Genomic DNA, 21,086 nt, shown 5'->3' on the forward strand with positions numbered 1-21,086 from the left:
CGGATTCGTCTATACATAAAGCTTTAATTAACTTATGCGTATGTAAAGGACTGGGAAAACGAGGAAACATGTTTCCAGAGACACCCGTAGCGCGCGCATGTTTCCCAAATGTTTCTTAGTTTTGCCACACTGGAAGCATTGTTTCCAGCGTCAATTTTGTTTTTAAGAAGCAAAATTTGCTTCTGCTACGCGGCAGAAACATTTTGTGTTTCCGCAGGCATGGAAACATGGTAAAACGAGGAAACGATATAAATAAATAATAATAACAACTTTATTTAACCACGGTAAAAAGTTTAAAGCTAAAAGCTTGTGGGGCCGTGTACAAATTAAAAATTTAAAAAGACATATAAAAAGACATCCTAAAAATATTAAGAAGATAACAAAATCCACTATTATAACAACAATTTAAAATTCAATAAAATTTAAAAACATCATCGTTCAGTATGACTGTCTGCACGGATAACGCCTCGAAGTTAATATTTTAAGAATGTTCTCGCGGCGGCATACCGTGAATATCCCACTCGTAACTTGATTGCCTTGATTTTCTTTCCAAGAATGCCAGCCACTCGTGGGATATTTCTCGGTATGCCACTCGAAACCATTGCATAACTAGTATGTTCTACCGTACTGTCACAGGAAGACTGGTGAGAATATTTCATACACCGAAGCATTGTTTTAAACTAAAACAGGAGGACGGAAATAGCATGAAGGCCAGAAATGGAGAACAGCGGCAACACTTCAAGCTGGTCATGAATTAGGATATGAATTAAATTTCATAACACAAATGCCTCATGCAGGCCCTAAGGTAATCAAAATTCTCTTAAAATTCTAAGCAACGCTTTGTAAATAGTGAAACATCTAGCCGCTAGAAATCAGATGCGATGGGTTGATACATATTTTTCAATAATAACGACAGACGCTTAAAACTGTGGTCTTCTTTAATCAAAGACTGCTTCCCTCTTTCGCTTATTGCATTGAAATAACTATCCCCTAAATATACGGCGCGGCCACCCCCACAGAGCATGACATCGTGCGGCTCTGCCCTCAGCAGCTGTTTCACACACTTGATCCCGCTTGCAGTTCAACCTTCTTGCTTCCGCGTCGTTACACCCTAGGAATAAATAAAACGGACAATGTGATTCTAAACGAACGCTTATTGAAGAACAATGATGTACAAAAAGACGTCATTAAGTCGTGATATTATATAACAACCTACTGTAAACAGGTTAAAATAACACAATAAAATTAAGAATACAGTGGCTCTGCCTGCCAACAGAAATGTGCCTTAAAATAACACTGATGGTAGAAGGATATTCAGTGAATGTCAAAGATAAGACACTGCATCTTCATTTGGTTAAAATTCACAATAAACTTTTATTTGGTTATGTTTGTTCCTTACCGCAAATATCCCATCTTTTAGAACGGTATTCACTATCCAATGCACACCAAGGAAAGCCTTTATCGCCAGCATAGGTACAGGAGTTGTACATCTTGCCTTTATACCGGAAAGGGGAAACGCAACCCTTTCCAGTCACTGCAATAGAAACGTTTTGAACTTTAAACTCTAAATTAAAACAGTAAGGAGCTTTGATTCATGCTGTTTGAAGATGCCCTGTAACCGATCTGTTTAAAACCACAGGAAATACCTTAAAACCGTCCTAGTCAGAGAAGGTCCATTGAGTTTACAAAGTATTATTATATAAACAGCAGTAGTATAGCGAGTGGTAGCAAATCGATAAAAATGGTATCACACATGTGTGGATAAAAATGATATCCAAACATGTGTGATTAGGGTTATGTCATGTTTCAATGCTCAATGAACCAAAGTAAATCGATATTAAGTCGAAACATCTTCGGATCTTCCTCGGCAATCTTCGGAAATCTTAGGACATTTTCGGAATTTTTTTTTGGAAAATTATTCGGAAACATTCGTACGACCTTCGGACAGCATTTTGAAAATTTTCTAAAATCTTCGAAAAATCGTCAAAAACATTGTAATTGGTAGGTTTATATAATAAACAAAAAAAAAAAACATGGTTGCTTGGAGAGGTGAAGTTTATCTTCTCGTGTTCAAATCGATATAACACTCGTTCGCTGCGCTCACTCGTGAGATGTCGATTTATCTCCGCGCAGCCATGTATTATCTCTTCTTCTCTATCGTCAAAAATATTTCCACAGAAAAGAAGAAGTTATAGTAAACTGATTGTGAAAGGCCAATTCAAACCTCCTCTAATCTTTGATTTAAAATAATTTGGTGGTAAAATAATTTGGTGAAAAAGACGTTGTGAAAAAAACACACATAATCTTAAATATGCTATGGACATCGCTTTGATAGACACCAGGGCCCGGTTGTTCAAAAGAGGGTTAAATTAACCTTAGGTTACGTTAGCGCTAAACTCGGGGAAAAACAAAGTTAAAAGGAGACAAATTCACACATCATGTAACTAAATTGCACGGAACTAACGTGTTCGAATGACAAAAATTGAAATTCAGCTGCTTTTTTTAAAATACTGCAAAGATGTGCTTAAAAAGGAACAAAACAAATTCTGGCTCCAAAGTGAAATAAAAGCGCAAAAGTAAAAAAAAAAACTATATCATATCTTGTTAACGCTGCTGACGAACTTTGCTATAGAATATCGTTTAATTACAAAAAATTGCACTCAAGCTTAAAAGAAACAGTGTAAAGGCATAAAAGAAATCAAATGATCTTTTGAATGTGTTTGATGGATAAGTGAAGACAATTGCCATGTTGCTAAACGTCTTAACTGATAAAAATATTTTAAAACACTTTAAAACATGAAATGAAGAAAGAAGAAAAAGACAGGGAAAGAAGCCGAATCTTTTCAAAGTGGATCCTGACAATTTACATTCAATCAGTGGACTTAAACTTACCCCCCAATGCCAAGCATCAATACGACCACCAAGGACAGAACCACAAGAATCTTCATTGTTAACAAGTTCTTGGACGTCTTCGAAACTCTTTCTTGACTACCAACTGGAACACCTGGGATGATCAGAAAACGTTTGTTTCTCCAGTGATATCTTCTGGAACATTTACTGGCTCAACAAGATAAATTATAAATATCGGCTGAGTGGGTTAATGCATTTTACGTGCCTTCCATTCCTTTGTCGTAAATTAAAGCCAATCATCTGCTTCGTTATCTGTTCAGCGTGTCGAACCCCATTTAGTGCTAATATTTCGTAATCTTTGTTCTAACAAGTCCCCCATAATTAATTCAGTTCCATTAGCAAAACGACATCTCGTGTTTACCCTTAGCCGAGTATGTTGATGTTATTTGCTTGTGTTCTATATCATTACTTAATAATATAAACCAATCAACTGCCTTGTTCTTATATTTACCGCTCGATCGCCTTCGATGTTCCATTGTGCTCGCGACTAATCATCCGAAAAAAGCCAAATTTGTGGTAACATTTTCAAAATTTCATGATCTTTTCGTTTAAAATGTCTCCCTTAATGAGTCTATTGTAGATCCATTATCGAAAGCTGCACTTTTCCAAGTACCAGTCTATTGTTTCCGTGGGCAGTCAAGCGACCAGCCTCATTTAGTGGCAGATGAACTTTTTAAGTAATTTAGTGCCATTAAAAAAGCTGGCTTAAATAACGGAAACAACGTTGCTAGTCGTAAACCTTATTCTACTTCCAATAAAACTGTTTTATTGTATCCCCTTCCGACTGTGCCTTTGAATAACTCCGCGTAACAGAAGACAACGTTGTGAACGCTAAAGATTTCTCTAAATTTGATTTTTGCTTTGTAGACTTCGACAAACCACCCGTAGATAATGCACGTTATAGAAATGACCCATTCTATTCTAAGGAATATCGCCACGAAATTAAGAGCTAAGAAACAAACTTCAAGAAAAAAAAGAGCTCTATACTGAAGTTTTGCCGACTTGATTTCAGTGAACTGTGAAAGAATGATACACCTTACCACCTGGAACCAGAAGAATCGATCACAGGCAGCCCAAACTCGCGATACCAGAAATCGAAGTATGTATACTAAGTGTTTCTTGTGGAAAATTTTGCTCTCCTTACTAAAGTGTCGGGAAAACGTATTTTTCCTCTCCCTTTTGTTCTCTTTAGCTATTTCACTGATTTGCCAGCCCTCATCTCATTAATTCAACGGCCGTCAGCGTAATATAATATCACCTACTTCAAGGGGTCATGAATGGTCCCTCAAAATGTCGCAGTGCTCGCAAAATTAAGCTTTTGCTCGAAATGCTCGCAAAATTTTAGTGGGTGCTCGTATGCTCGCACATTTTTACAAGTGCTCGCATGCTCGGTTTTTAGTGGGGTAGCTTTTTGAAACGTGCTCGTTGCTCGCAAGGCTTATTTTTGTCAGTGCTCGTGCTCGCAAAGAAAAACGCTGTGCTCGCATGCTCGCAAATGCTCGCAAAGACCATTTGATACCCCTACTTCAGAGAGTGTCGTTTTACTCGTAACGCTTACATAAAAATTACCTCGGTTTCTCGTCTTGTGAATTTTGGCTATCCATGGAAATACAATTAGTCACCAAAAGGAAGATTTACTCTGAACCGACTGCTGTCTATCCTAGACAAAACGTTTAATTTATGATGTGCATCTATCGCATTAGCGTTCTGGGGGAAATTTTCAAACGTTTCAAAGTACAAGGAATGGAATTAAGCCCGGGCAAAACGAGGATGAGAGTTGATGAGAGTTCAAACTCTCACTCTCGTTTGGCATGGAACTCTCATGCACTCTCATCGACTCTCATGCGCTCTCAACTACTTTGAACGTGCTCAATTTTTTCGTGAGAGTCGGTGTGAGTTGACGGACTCTTGTTCTCGTTTGGCCCGAGTTGATGATAGTCGATGAGAGTTGACGAAAACTCTCATGTAAGTCAACTGACGTCAACTCCTCGTTTGGCCCGGGCTTTAGGGAGCAAGTAACCTTCCCACTCTTTTTAAACAAATAAATGAATGAATGAATCTCTACAACTTCTGCAAATGCGGTGTGGCAGATCGAGCATATTGTTTTTTTTTTGTTTTTTTTCGTAAAAAATGATTTTTTTCTCGAACACTCGCTCTATCCAATTCGTCAACTTTGTTCAAAAGCAAATTTCAAACGCGCAATCATAAGTCACACAGGTGGCCATATACATACACAGCCATCTTTGAGAGATGATATTCGTTTTACCAGAAATTTAAGAGGGAGCTTCTGGTACAAAAAATATAATATATAAAATGTGACTTTCAGCCAAGTAAGACGCGCGAAAGAGGTGCCGAATGTAATAAATCGTGTTCTTAAAGCAAATTCACAAAGAAAATACAGGCTTGGGTTGTCCTTATGCCCTCCTTCCCTACTTAACGCCTGATCGCAGGTAAAAGTTCTCGAAATAATAGGTTATGAAATGAAAGTAGGCAATTGCCTACTTTCATTTCATAACCTATTATTTTGAGAACTTTTACCTGCAAAGTGGGAATAAAAATGAGAGAGACCATGTTTAAATGCGGGTTAGTTCAAGCAAACTTGGTTTATTGTAACAAACACGTAAATATGTATTTACGCTCACAACATAACTTATGCCATTCGCCTTTCCCTAATATAAAAACCGCATTTAAGTAAATCGCATATTTTAGCGAAATAGACCGTATTTCATGTGAAATGACGCGTTGATTTTAACTGATACTCATGGAGATTTCAGATCTGCGAAATTGAATGATAACTGAAGTTTGACTTAACTTTTTCTTTTAACTGAGAACTCGCCAAACAACTAACTTATAACTGAAACCAATCGATATCAGCACTCGAGCTCCATTAAGACCCTTTTGTAAGGTTAATGGTGCGGGAAAACACAGCGCGAATATAACAACCTATTTTTCTTTTTCAACTCGTTATCCCAGTTTTCTGTCTATATGAATAGAGCACAGCTGGCTTAGTGTGTCTAGTTTACTTTCTACATCCGCTTATCGTTTTCGGCCTTCAAAGGTTATGTGGATGACTATTTATAGTGTGGCTTAAACATTTCAGATAGCCGATCAAGGGTGTAAAAAATGTCAGCAAAAATGTAAAAAGCACGTGATAAAAACAGAGCCTGGACGTCACAGACCTTGTTTTCAATTATCCCTTAAACTAATCCTGTTATCGCTTATCCCTAAACTATTTTTCCCGTTATCCCTTATCCCTAAAATTATTTTTGCTGTTATCCCTTATCCCAAAAACCCCTACCAGGGCCTCTAAAAATCGATTTTATAAGTTCTTTCCGCTGTTATTTTTTAAGGATTTTTAAAATTCCTCTTTACTCAGTTTACTAACCATTGCACACTTTGCCCAAACGCCATTTCTAAACCGATACTTTGAAAGGACGGTTAAGTCCATATTCACCTGTATAACTAACTAATGGAGCCTAGCCTAGGGAATTGATAACACAATCCTGTAGACAAATCCGAAAATAAAATTAGCAAAACAGGCAAATATCTTGAGAGCCATCTTTCTACACAAAGAGTTTGGGACGGGATATATCTAATATAACATCAAGGCAGGGTGTTAGAGACATGCAAGTATCAAAAAGTTTTTTTGGGGGTTCTGTCTTTGTCAGCTTATTATTATAGTTTGATAGATCGTCTGGCATCCATAACAAGCCATAACTTGGAAAGAGGGAAGGTAGAGGCTTTGCAGTAAAGATTTTCAACTACATTAAATATCGTGAAGACATTTAAAGACACATTAAAAGATAGAAGAACCGAGAATGGTTAATCTGGAAAGCAAATGGTAATTCCTTTGTTGTACTCTGTTGAAATATTCTTTAGGCTTTCTTTTAGGCTTACATCTAGCGATCATGTTACAGTTTGACTACTCCAACCAAGGCCATTTGACAAAATTTTAAAAAAAGATTTCCAACAAGTTATCAATCTAAGCAAGCTGGACACTACAGAAGCAATACATTTATGACCTTTTTATCGTTTTAACACTAAAACACTATTGGTAATTTGGAAAGAATTTGCTTAGGTGGCCTTGGTTGGCTCACCTTGGGGCACGCGCGAATATACCTTGGGGCACGGGCGAGTGGCGAGCGTAGCGATAAGGTGGGGGGGGGGGGAGTGGCGCACCTTGGGGCACGCGCGAATATAACTTGGGGCACGCGCGAGTGGCGAGCGGCAATGGAAGAGTGGAACTCTTAGCGTTTCAATACATTGCCGGTGTGGAAATGTTCATCAAACCCCGCGCGGCTCCGCAAAATATATAAAACTGAACGTTTTTGCCAATCATTGGTTTCAAAAGGAGCGAGGAAGGACTTTCTTTGAATGATTTAAAGTGAAACTTTACAAAAAATATCCGCTTTGAAATGAAATGGATAGTAAGATGCATATGCATTACATTGTTAGCAGATGTTCATTGATAAAAATTAATAGAATATTGTCAGATATTTCTTAAAAAAAGCTTTGGCCACTGATCATTTTAAATAAGTTGGTTTTATTTTGGTTACACTACTACTTTTAATTTTCAAGTGAGTTGTTTTATTTTGAGTCCACTGCTACTTTTGAGACATTTCGATCATGTCTTATTAATTATGTCAACTCACAATAACCTTTGCTATAATTAGTAATTTTCGCAAATGTATCCACGTGGCTTTCCCACTTTTTCCGCCATATATCTTACGTTGCACTTAACATTATTAAAGTGCCCGCGCTGACCTCGATACAAAGCATTGATTTCTCCACAAAATTCACGGCCAGAGCTGGTGTTGGGCTCATCCCACTGCCAGCGATGGTCATCCTCAGTTATAGAGACACAAGAAGTACCTGCCCCGACCCACCTCCACGTTCCACTTTCGTTACGGAGTCCAATGTACCAGTGCGTATAATTACTGTCACCCTTGTCCACTCTTTCCTTTATCAAATTATTCATATTTTTCCACTCTTTTGTCGTTTCAAAGGTGACCAGGTGAGTTCCATTTTCACGGCAGGCGTTACGAGCCTCCTTCCATGTACTGTCAACATCGTGGAAAGTGTAGCGGTTGTTTACAGAGTTGTCGCTGGACGAACTTTCGCGAGCTGAAATATTGAATCACAAAGTTATAGACCAGTGTAACATTTAAGTGTCGAACAACCAAATTCAAAGTATCACAAAGGACACAAACAATCCAGTGAATCAATCAAAACTAGTGAGGAGAAAACGTGTGAGTAAGTCATGATTGGTTTGGTTTGACTTCTGATTGGCTGAGAAAAGAGTGGCGAGAGTTTTATTAAACCACTGTACGTGATAGTGTAATCCAAAGCAAATTCAAATTACCTACGACATTTGTTTCAAATCTTGTTTATTCTCAGAGGGTCCTGAAGTTGGGGGGGGGGGGGGGGAGTGGTACAAAAAAAAAAAACATTTCCCAGCCAAAATTTTAACCAGATCCCAATTCCCATCCTATTGTTTCCCGAGTTCAAGTTCTTTTATTTGCTTTTGATTCCCAGTCTCAGTGACGCTTTTTTTTTTGGCAAACATGTCTCTACAGTAAAAACCCGCGAGTGATTTTCACAGTTGGTGCTTTGTTTTGCCTTGGCTTGCTAACATGCTAAATTTCGCAGCGCGACATTTGCTTAACTCCGATTGGTCACACAAAAAGTTTTTTGGCCAATCAGAGACAGGCATTCGAAAGGGTCGTGGAATTGGTTTGGTAAGAGTAATTGCCTAGGGGCTCTCTCGCTCGTTCTTGTAAACTCCTATTTCAACGATTTTCCTGCTCGGTCTACCTCGTGTCGCCCTGACTAACTGCTCCTTGGTCTCCAAGAATGAGAAAATAAGAATCTGTTTCCAAATGTTAGGCTAAAGAGGTTCTTATATAGAAGAAGTCTAACCAGCAATTTTTATCTTACCAGGTTCTTGAAAGAAGAGTTCTTACTTGCGGGTTTTTACTGTACTTCTACTGATGTACGCTGAAATTTGGATTCGTGGAAGGAATGCACAAACGCATAAGTGTGCAAGGCATAGGGGGGTAGCGAGGGGGTTGGCAGCCCCCCCAGAGTCGGAATTTAAGAGGCTATCTCTCTAATAACGGTTCGATCGGTTCCGGATCGAAAAATAAAAACCTTACTACTCAGAGAAGGTAAGTTGAGTTTACAAAGTTTTCTCTATCGTCAAAGATATTTCAACAGAAAAGAAGAAATGATATAGTACACTGATTGTGAGAGCGATTTCAAACCTCCTCTAAACTTTGACTTATATAGCAGTGGTAAAATAACTTGGTGAAACAAGACGTTGTGAAAAAAACACATAATCTTAAATATGCTATGGACATCAATTTGATAGATACCAGGGCCTGGTTGTTCAAAAGAGAGTTAAATTAATCTTTGGTTACGTTAGCGCTAAGCGCGGGGAAAAAACAAAGTTAAAAGGAACACAAATTCACATAAAGGTGCATCCTGAAATTAAATTGCACGGAACTAACGTGTTCTAATGACAAAAATTGAAATTCAGCTTACTTGTTTTAACATACTGCCAAGATGTGCTGACAAAAAGAACAAAAACGAATTCTTGCTCCAAAGAGAAATAAGAGCGCAAAGGTAAAAAAAAACTATATCATGTCTTCTTAATAAAATTCAACGCTGCTGACGAACTTTGCTATAGAATATCGTATGATGACAAAAAATTACACTCATGCTTAAAAGAAACAGTGTAAAGGCACAAAAGAAATCAAATGATCTTTTGAATGTGTTTGATGGATAAGTGAAGACAATTGCCATGTTGCTAAACGTCTTAACTGATAAAAATATTTTAAAACACTTTAAAACATGAAATGAAGAAAGGAGAAAAAGACAGGAAAAAAAGGCCCATCTTTTCAAAGTGGATCCTGACCATTTACATCCAATCAGTTGATTTAAACTTACCCCCAATGCCAAGCATCAATACGACAAAGGACAGGACCACAAGAATCTTCATTGTTAACAAGTTCTTGAACTTCTTCGAAACTCCTTCTTGACTGCCAACTGGAACACCTGGGATGATCAGAAGACGTTTGTTTCTCCAGTGATATCTTCTGGAACATTTACTGGCTCAACAAGATCAATTATAAATATCGACTAAGCGGGTTAATGCATTTTACTTGCCTTCCATTCCTTTGTCTTAAATTAAAGCCAGTCATCTGTTTCGTTATCTATTTAGCGTGACGAACCCCATTTAGTGCTAACATTTTGTAATCTTTGTTATAACAAGTCCCCCATAATAAATTCAGTTCCATTAGCAAAACGACATCTCGTGTTTAACCTTAGCCGAGGATGTTAATGTTATTTGCTTGTGTTCTATATCATTACTAAACAATATAAACCAATCATCCGCCTTGTTCTTATATTTACCGCTCGAACGCCTTCGATGTTCCATTGTGTTCCATTGTGCTCGCGACTAATCATCCGACAAAGCCAACTTTGTGGTAACATTTTCAACATTTCATGATCTTATGGTTTCAAAATGTCTCCTTTAATGAGTGTATTGTAGATCCATTATCGAAAGCTGCACTTTTCCAAGTACTAGTCTATTGTTTCCATGGGCAGTCAAGCGACCAGCCCCATTTAGTGGCAGAGTAAGTGCCAAAAGCGAATATCCTGTCTCAAAAATGGCTGTGTATGAATATGGCCACTTGTGTGACTTATGATTGCGCGTTTGAAATTTGCTTTTGAACAAAGGGGATAGAGCGAGTGTTCGAGAAAAATAATTTCTTATGAAATAAAAACAATATGCTCGATCTGCCACCCCGTATTTGCAGAAGTTGTAGAGATTCATTCATTTATTTATTTGTTTAAAAAGAGTGGGGAGGTTACTTGCTCCCTAAAGCCCGGGCCAAACGAGGATGGGAGTTGACGTGAGTTGACTTTCATGAGAGATTTCGTCCGTCTCATCGACTATCATCAACTCGGGCCAAACGAGAACAAGAGTCCGTCAACTCACACCGACTCTCACGAACAGATTGAGAGTCGAAGAGAGTGCATGAGAGTTCCATGCCAGACGAGAGTGAGAGTTTGAACTCTCATCAACTCTCATCCTCTTTTTGCCCGGGCTTAATTCCATTCCTCGTACTTTGGGACGTTTGAAAATTTCCCCCAGAACGCTAATGCGATAGATGCACATCCTAAATGAAACGTTTTGTCTAGGATAGACAGCAATTGGTTCAGAGTAAATCTTCCTTTTGGTGACTAAATTGTTTTTCCATGGACAGCCAAATTTCACAAAACGAGAAACCGAGGTAATTTTCATGTACGCGTTACGAGTAAAACGACACTCTCTGAAAGCCGTTGAATTAATTTTGATGAGGGCTGGCAAATCAGTGAAATAGCTAAAGAGAACAAAAGGGAGAGGAAAAATACGTTTTCCTGATACTTTAGTAAGGAGAGCAAAATGTTCCACTAGAAACACTTAGTATACATACTTCGATTTCTCGTATCGCGGGTTTGGGCTGCCTGTGATCGATTCTTCTGGTTCCAGGTGGTAAGGTGTATCATTCTTTCACAGTTTCACTGACATCAAGTCGGCAAAACTTCAGTATAGAGCTCTTTTTTTTTCTTGAAGTTTGTTTCTTAGCTCTTAATCTCGTGGCGATCTTCCTTAGAATAGAATCGGTCATTTCTACAACGTGCATTATTTACGGGTGGTTTGTCGAAGTCTACAAAGCAAAAATCAAATTTAGAGAAATCTTTAGCGTTCACAACGTTGTTTTCTGTTATGCAGAATTATTCAAGGGCACAGCCGGAAGGGGATACAATAAAACAGTTTTATTGGAAGTAGAATTAGGTTTACGACTGGCAACGTTGTTTCCGTTATTTCAGCCAGCCTTGTTAATGGCACTAAATTACTTAAAAAGTTCATCTGCCACTAAATGGGGCTGGTCGCTTGACTGCCCACGGAAACAATAGACTAGTACTTGAAAAAGTGTAGCTTCCGATAATGGATCTAGACTCATTAAAGGAGACATTTTGAAACGATAAGATCATGAAATGTTGAAAATGTTACCACAAAGTTGGCTTTGTCGGATGATTAGTCGCGAGCACAAGGGAATATCGAAGGCGATCGAGCGGTAAATATAAGAACAAGGCGGATGATTGGTTTATATTATTTAGTAATGATTAGAACACAAGCAAATAACATAAACATACTCGGCTAAGGGTAAACACGAGATGTCGTTTTGCTAATGGAACTGAATTAATTATGGGGGGCTTGTTAGAACAAAGATTACGAAATGTTAGCACTAAAAGGAGTTTGACACGCTGATTGTTGAGCCAATAATTGTTCCATAATATATCACTGGAAAAACAAACGTCTTCTGATCATCCCAGGTGTTCCAGTTACTTACTTTTACTTACTTAGGCCCATCGCTCCAGGTGGAGCATAGGCCATTGACAACAGCTCGCCAGAGAGATCGACCTTGGGCTTTTCGCACAGCATCCTGCCAGGTGAAGCCCATTAACTTTTTTAGGTGTTCCAGTTGGCAGTCAAGAAAGAGTTTCGAAGAAGTCCAAGAACTTGTTAACAATGAAGATTCTTGTGGTCCTGTCCTTGGTCGTATTGATGCTTGGCATTGGGGGTAAGTTTAAGTCCCCTGATTGGATGTAAATTGTCAGGATCCACTTTGAAAAAATTGGGCTTTTTTCTCTGTCTTTTTCTCCTTTCTTCATTTCATGTTTTAAAGTGTTAATATTTTTATCAGTTAAGTCAGTTTTATCAGTTACACATCCAAAAGATCATTTGATTTCTTTTGTGCCTTTACACTGTTCCTTTTAAGCATGAGTGTAATTTTTTTGGTACCGTAAATGATCAAATAAACGCCCTTGGGCGTCTATAGCGGTCCTAGGAGGGGCGTTAAATAGATATGAAGCGTTTATTAGAGAAAGGCGTACTGTAACAACGTCTGCAAAACAAATAAGACGCGTAGTTTGCTCGCGGAGTAAGATAGAAAACAGAGTTTGTGAGAAGGAGACGAACCTGCGCTAAGACTGGCTAATGCAAATCCTAGAGATACCGTTTATAGTTCGATATTGACGTTTTCATCGTCATCGGGGTAAACCATGTTTGCATCGTTGGCCTCTTCGATGTCCGAATCAAGCAGGAAAAAAAATAAATTGCCTTTTCTTTCTGGAGGAATGGCGCGTTACCTTGGTTTTCGAAATGATTCTTGTCTATTTAAACACGGGGCGTTTATTAGAGGGGGGCGTCTAATACAAACTTTACACCTCAGGGGGAGCGTTTATTAGACAGGAGGCGTTTATTTGAGAGTGGGCGTTTATTAGATCATTTACGGTAATCATAGATATTCTATAACAAAGTTCGTCAGCAGCGGTGAATTTTATTAAGAAGAGATGATATAGTTTTTTTTTACCTTTGCGCTGTTATTTTTTTTGGAGCAAGAATTTGTTTTTGTTATTTTTGTAAGCACATCTTCACAGTATGTTAAAACAAGTAAGCAGAATTTCAATTTTTGTCATTGGAACACGTTAGTTCCATGCAATTCAGTTTCATGATGCACTTCAAAGTGAATTTGTCTCATTTTAACTTTGTTTTTTCCCCGCGTTTAGCGCTTACGTAACCAAAGGTAATTTCACCCTCTTTTGAACAACCAGGCTCTGGTATCTATCAAATCGATGTCTATAGCATGTTTAAGATTATTTGTTTTTTTCACAACGTCTTTTTCCACCAAGTTATTTTATCACTGCTATATCACGATCAAAGTTTAGAGGAGGTTTGAAATCGCCTCTCACAATCAGTTAACTATATCTTCTTCTTTTCTGTTGAAATATCTTTGGCGATAGAGAAAACTTTGTAAACTCGATGGACCTTCTCTGGGTAGTAAGGTTTTAAGGTATTTCTTGTGGTTTTAACTCTATTCAGACCAGGCCTTTTTGGATCTTTTCAGACCGGGGGGAGGAGGAGGCTGATTCCACCTCCCCCCTCCCCCCCCCCCGTAACTTCCAGATTATTTAAGCAATCACAATGAAACTTAAAGGATATATAGTATGTCCGAAACATATAACATGACGTCACATCACGTGACGATCAATCTTGGATCCGCCATCTTGGATTTCAAAATTTTTCCAAAACTTCAGAAATCCACCCAAAATTACTGCAAAGTGCTCAAAATTAATAAAACTGTGCTTAAAACCCGTAAAAAAGGTGAAAATAATTACATTAAAGTTATATTTCATTTAAACACGAAAATTACAAATTTGGGAAAACATGCCTGTCAAAATTCCGTTGCCATGGTGACGTCAAGTTCCTGACACAACAACCTATCCCACCAAATTATTCCCAGATAAATTTTAGATAAACTCGCAAAGTTTGGCAGCGTTTGGTTGAATCTTGAAAAAGTTATAAGCGTTCAAAGACAGCGCGGGCACTCCCCCCCCCCCCCCCCCCCCCCACTTCTCTGAATAGGGTTAGCCATATCGGTTACAGGGCATCTTTAAACAGCATGAAAGCTCCTTATTTTAATTTAATAGAGTATCAAGTTCGAAACATTTCTTTTGCAGTGATCGGAGAGGATTGTGTTTTCCCTTTCCGGTATAAAGGCAACACGTACAACTCCTGTACCTATGCCAATTATGAGCTACCTTGGTGTGCATGGGATAGTGAATACCGTTCTAAATGATGGCATATTTGCAGTAAGGAACAAACATAGCTAATTAGAAAATAGCACAAAGTAAATACGTGCGCTGATTGGTTAAAAATTGTGTTTCTATAACTCGATGGAGACACAGACAGTTGTCGTAGACACGGCAATCAATATTCACGGCGCTGAAATAAGCAATGCAAAAATAACAACTAAGAATTGTGTCAAATTTTAATGTCACAGCTGACAAAAACCAGGTTAAGAGTAAACAAATATTTGCACACTTGAAAACAAGCGAGTAAGATGTTTACAGAGCCTGCTACACATTCAAAAATAGTCTGTGAAAGAAATTATCGAAGCGGCTGACCTTTCAAAGATGTATGTGAATTGGCGCAACTTCACTCCATTCTAGGCTTTGCAGCACTTCAGAACTATTCACAGCTCCTCAACAGGACAAGATATTCGTCCAGAATGCCGAGTCAAACTTCTTTTCACAGAAAAATAATGCACTTTCACCTCCAAGGGTTCGAGTCGCTCGATCGGCCGCGTCGAAATAAAACCACAATTCGTGACTCCTTCCAGTGCTTGACTTCAGTTAAACCATCGGCTTAGTTATTTCTCATAAATACGTTAACTTTGGGGCCTGTTTTCTTTGTTTGTTTGGCCAAAAAACGGTGAATTTTAGCCTTGAAGCAAATGTTGAACAGTTAATTTATTTCTGTTCACCGACTCCCTTACTATGATTGGTTGATTATGTTCATGACGTAAAACCGCGAGGTGAAGAGAATCTACGTTTTGATGTTAAATAAAGCGCTAAATATTACTTTGATGTGCGTTATTTTCTTTGTGCTGTTTTCTAAAAGAAATAGAAAACATGTTTTCCGTGTTTCTATCGGGTTATAGAAACACTCGTGAAAGTTTGGGAGAACTCGAAAAAGCTGTGGAAACACTCGTCTATCGACTCGTGTTCCCACAGCATTTCTCGTTCTCCCAAACTTCCACTCGTGTTTCTATAACTCGATAGAAACACGGAACATGTTTTCTATTTCTTAAATAAAAGTTTATTGTGAATTTGAACCTAATGAAGATGCAGTGTCGTTCGCGATAAACATTAAAACATACAGCACCCTGTGATTATGTCTTATCTTTGACATTCACTGAATATCCTCCTACCATCAGTGTTATTTTAAGGCACATTCCTGTTGGCAGACAGAGCCACTCAGCGTGCACTATTGAGTTACAGATGCACGCGGGAGGTTGCAAAGCACGAAAGAAGCGTAAGCTAGCTCAATAGTGCACGCTGTGACGTTTACCATTTGTTTTACAGCACAACTTTTTGGCGATTTACAGTTTTAGTCTGGCGGCTTAGCTCGAAATTTTAGTTGAATTGTGCACTTTTTGATACAAGCATGAAACTTGGCACAATGAAAGTGGTTTTTTCAGATATAGTGCCAAGCCCGAAAAACACCGGTTTCCATGGAAGCCGTAATTTATTAAAATCAATGAAATTTCGTGAAATATTTGTTTGTCCTGGTTTATAGACAAATACTATTATGTCAGGAAGTGATATCAAGTCGCACGTACAAAATTTAGAATGAAATGCTGTAATTTAGATTGTTCACAGCCCTAAATTTTCCTATTTTTCTTCTGTTAGCGAACGGTTCACCGATCGCGAGAGACCTGGACGCTAGCGCAAAACGAAAGACGCCAGGGAGCAGAGGGCGGGGAACGAAAAATCTTTTCCCATGCAAAAATTTCCTAGTAAATTATTAGTATCAAACAGATAGTAAAAAATGACAATTGTGAGGCTAATTTAAAGCATTCACATTTGTATTTATGAATAAAAATCTACAATAGAAGGTTTATAAAAGTACAAGAAGAAGTGCTTTGTGGTGGAGGGGCCTCGGCTGAAAGTTTCATTGCTGTTTACTAGCTGAAAATAGGAAATTGGCGTTGGCACTATATCAAGAATTGAATAGTATATGAATGCTTGTAATCCCGCAACGTTTGGTGCTTGTATCAAAAATCGCACAATTCAGGAGCTAAGCCGCCGGACTATTTCTTTGAGGTAAAAGTGAGCGCGCGCTATTTAAACAATTGCGTGTAGTTTTCAAATTCACAGGAAAATCGAGAAAACATGTTAAAATTCGTGAAGTAGTGGCACTTTCTTGTGCCATGTTGCATCAAATCAGCGCGCGCGCTCAGGTTGAAGGCATTGATACGTCAGCGTGCACCCATGGGCAAATAGTAGACGCTAAATTAACCAATCAGAACGCGCGCTTTACTTTAGTTGTGCTATAAAGTAGGTTGTTCTATAATATCAAGACTTCACGACGTCTTTTTGTACATCATTATTTTCCAATAAGCGTTCGTTTAGAATCACATTGTCCGTTTCATTTATTCCTAGGGTGTAGCGATGCGGAAAAAAGACGATTAGACTGCAATAGACGGCGTGAAACATGTGTACCAGCTGCTGAGGGCAGAGCCGCATGGTGCTATGAGTCGTGGCCCTTTGGTGGTGGCCCATTTGGGGTATAGTTATTTCAATGCAATAAACAAAAGAGGGAAGCAGTCTTTGATTAAAGAAGACCACAGCTTTAAGCGTCTGTCGTTATTATTGGAAAACATGTATCAGCCTATCGCATCTGATTTCTAGCGGCCAGATGTTTCACTATTTACAAAGGGTTGCTTTGATTTTTCAGAGAATTTTGATTACCTTAGGGCCTGCATAAGGCATTTGTGTTATGAAATTTAATTCATATCCTAAATCATGACCTGCTTAAAGTGTTACCGCTGTTCTTCATTTCTCCTTCATGCTATTTCTGTCCTCCAATTTTAGTTTAAAACAATGTTGCGATGTATGAACTATTCTTACCAGTCTTCCTGTGTCAGTACGGTAGAACATACTAGTTATGCAATGGTTTCGAGTGGCATACCGTGAAATATCCCACGAGTGACTTGATTTTTCAGTATACACACGAGCCTTTATGCGATACAAAGAAAATCAAGACAATCAAGTTACGAGTGGGATATTCACAGTATGCCGCGAGAAAATTGTTTCCTCGTTTTTCCATGTTTCAATGCCGTGCGGAAACACAAAATGTTTCTGTCGTGTAGTAGAAGCAAATTTTGCTTCTTGAAAACAAAATTGACGCTGGAAACAATGCTTCCCGTGTGGCAAAACTGGGAAATAGGGAAATAGGGAAACATGCACGCGCTACGGGTGTCACTGAAAACATGTTTCCTCGTTTTCCCAGTCCTTTACATACGCATAACAGTTAATTAAAACTTTATATATAGACGAATCCATACAACTTACAAAAAGGTACAACTTCGAATGAATATAAGCTTATTGCGAAACTTGCAAAGATTTTAATGATACCGTATCTGGATTAGACTCTTCAATCTGCATTTCAAAAAGCCAACAGAAAATGACATGATTATAGTTGTCCTGGCGGTGGTAAGTCCTTGAGAAATTTTGTTTCAGAATATTTCTTTTGCTAGTCCAGTCTCTTTGCTAGTCCTGTTATCCTGGACTCTCTCTTCCGCGCGCCCTTTATAGGGGTTAAACCCAGGCGCGCGAAGAGAGAGTCCAGGGTAACTTGCATGCTCAATTATACGCCAGTTTTTCCCCCTAAATCGAACAGATGACGAGTTCAACTACTCGAGCGTGTACTAAAGCAGGATCACCGGAATAATTTGAAAAAAGCTTAGCTTGCCAGTCAGTGTCTACTTAAAGCTAACGGCCAAAACACAACAAATCGCTATCCGTCAACTATTCCTAATATTTTGTAGCTGTTTTTAGAATTGGTTTTGGATGCAATTAAGCACACCTATGGCCAGTTCCTGAACTCTCCCTTCCGTGCCCTATATTGGGGTTTCAACCCATTCTTGAACCCATTCTTGTCCCCAGACCCGCTTGTCCCTCCTAAAAATAAGTGGCTCTGGGGACACATGATTTGATTGCTTATATTTTTCACAAAGATAATTTAAATCTAGCCAATCAAATCAACCGTAGTAAAATTCCTTACAACAAAGAGATTTTAAAACGGATGATTTGATTTGCTAAATTTAAATTTCCTTTGTTAAAGATCTAGGCAATCAAATCATGTGTCTCCAGAGCCACTTGTTCCTCCTGCCCCAAGCTCAACAGGCTAAGAGGGACAAGCGGCTCTGGGAACGAGAATTGGTTGAAACCCGGTTTCCAAACACTATATAGGGCGCGAAAGGGAGAGTTCAGGGACAGGACTTATGGTCACCTCGACCGCACGCAGCATTCGACGGATCAAGAAAAAACTCTCGTGTAACATCGCTTTCGCCCGAACTTTCAGTGTCGCTGTCAACTCAAAACCAACAAATATCTAAAAAGCGCAATGAAGCAGGCTTCATTGTAGATCGCGGTAATGAGATTGAGTGCTAGATAGCTGGTATTCGAGGAAATAAGATATAATTACACTTTTTATGAAATGTAAATACCATGATGCATTTTAACGTCCAGTTGCAATCTGCAAGTTTGTTTATTTCAATATTTTCCTCCATTTATTCCATCTCTTAAAATTTATAATGGCCGGTAAACGAGTGTAAAGTGTCGTAGATTGGTTGATCAGAAGTAATTATGTCAATATAGATTCATAAGCTTAATGGTAATTGATGACTTTTAGTATTGACTTCCAATATGTACCATTAACATTTTACTTCAAATTGCTCTTAAAAAAAATTGCAAAATGGATTGTTTCTTTGCTTCCATCTAATACAATGATTTCTAAGGAAGGTGCTTGAATATCAGTGTGAAGTTCTTTATAAGTCAGAGATATAATTAGATGATTGATAGTTTTTGTGTTGAATTGTAAACTCTAAATATTAAAGACTATTAAAGTAAATTTTCATTAAGTCAACTTCCATTAAGATCGTTATATGGGGGGATATATCACCGAAATAAATTTAAAAAGTTTATTTCGCATTGTTCTTTAATTCAGTAATGGCTTTGCGAGATACCTTGCATTTAAAACGTTGCTTTCTTGTTAATTCTTTACAGATTCTCAATATTATCATTTGAAAGTGATATATGTCACTGCTTATTAGAAGCGTTAACTCTTAGAAGCTTTGATTTTTTTTCTCGACATCCGCTTTATGTAAAACACGAGAAAGCGTTATTAATGAATACTACAAAAACAAAAGTCCAAATCACAGTTCTTAGACAAATATTATTTTTTTTTTCACGACAATCTGACAAAAAGATGTCTGCTAACAAAATGAATTTTATTTTTAGAAAACGCGAGGCAAATCGTCTGGATCTATTGCATAATTTTTGCTTAAAGAAAAGAAATAAAACAATTAAAGCTAACATAATAAAAGGTGAAATAACTTAATACCATACTAGCTTTCATTTTATATTGATTCCATACTGGGAGATAAACGAAAAAAGCATGCATTTAAAAACTCGTGTCTTCATTGGACAGTAAAAATTTCATCAATGTTTCATAACATTTTTAGAGGAAGTCTCAATTATGATTGTCAAGTATGTCTTTGTTTCAACAAAACTGTCGGCTTTACAACAGAATACGTTGTTGCAAGCCCTATTGTACTCATTAAATTTTCTGTAGTGAGCGCTTAGGTTGCCAAGCTGCCATTCCGCTTAAGATTTGTCTTATTTGTTGAAAATCCCTTGAGCGTCAAGTCAAATTTCACGCTGCCGTGTTATAAATTCAATGTCTCCTGCATTATAGGTAAGAATGTGCATTTATTTAACGATTTATCGATCTACTCTGTTAAACCGCAGTTTACCATTACTTTATTTAATATTTCGCCAAATTTACTTTTCGTAAATGATTTGATTTTCGGTGGTCAAATTAAAACGACTTCTCTGACAATCGGACAGCCAAGGCGACAGTTTTTTTGTGTTTGATGCAAAACTTTATGCATTTAGGAACGTAAGCATGGTAAAAATTTATATTTAATCTAACACTTTTTGTTATTTTACCGTAGCTGAGATTCAGTTGATATTTGGTAGAGGAAGTTACCAGATGAAATGGTTAATTTTTTGAATTAGCTTGTTGTTCGCTTTAGCTTTAAAGCCGTCTTCAAACATGAAAGATGTCAATTTGATTCACAAAATGACAAATCTTGTCTAAAAACAACAAATAATATATCAACACAAAGAGATGAAGAAAACAGCGCTCAAAAAAATACGTGAATAAAGAAAATATTGGGTCCATTTTTTCTCGCTCGAGATCCCTCTGGAAACACTTAAACTAATGTCACATCTCTACAAAGGTCCATTGTTTTATAATAACAAATTTTCTCTCATTAATTTTCACATTTATGTCACAGTTAGTATTTGAACAATTTCCTTATATTTTGTAGGATAGTGACTTTGACTAAGAATAATCTGGATTTTTCTTGGGAAGATGTTCTTTGGAATATTAGAATTTGATAAAGATCGATACATCGCGAATATACTAAGCCAAATAAAGGCTCCCATCCTCACCCGCGCGCCCATGAAATTTGACAACAAACGTTTCATTA

At 37.9% G+C, this 21,086-nt stretch overlaps 2 protein-coding genes across 2 annotated transcripts in view; one reads left to right on the forward strand and one right to left on the reverse strand.

Moving 5' to 3' along the window:
• The window catches only part of LOC144630722 (neuroglobin-like), a 140,399-nt gene that overhangs the window by 115,121 nt on the left and 4,192 nt on the right, over window positions 1–21,086 (forward strand). The gene's annotated exons all lie outside the window — the stretch shown is intronic.
• Window positions 7,440–9,989, reverse strand: LOC144630663 (L-selectin-like). The gene is made up of 2 exons (XM_078489028.1): window positions 9,859–9,989; window positions 7,440–8,034 (listed from the first exon to the last, which is right to left on the reverse strand). The coding sequence occupies exons 1-2, from the start codon at window positions 9,908–9,910 to the stop codon at window positions 7,580–7,582; spliced, it is 507 nt and encodes a 168-aa protein (XP_078345154.1). The 5' UTR covers window positions 9,911–9,989; the 3' UTR covers window positions 7,440–7,579.

This window comes from Oculina patagonica, chromosome 11, assembly GCF_052425735.1.
Source record: "Oculina patagonica isolate OP01 chromosome 11, crgOcupat, whole genome shotgun sequence".
Taxonomy (NCBI): Eukaryota; Metazoa; Cnidaria; class Anthozoa; order Scleractinia; family Oculinidae; genus Oculina; species Oculina patagonica.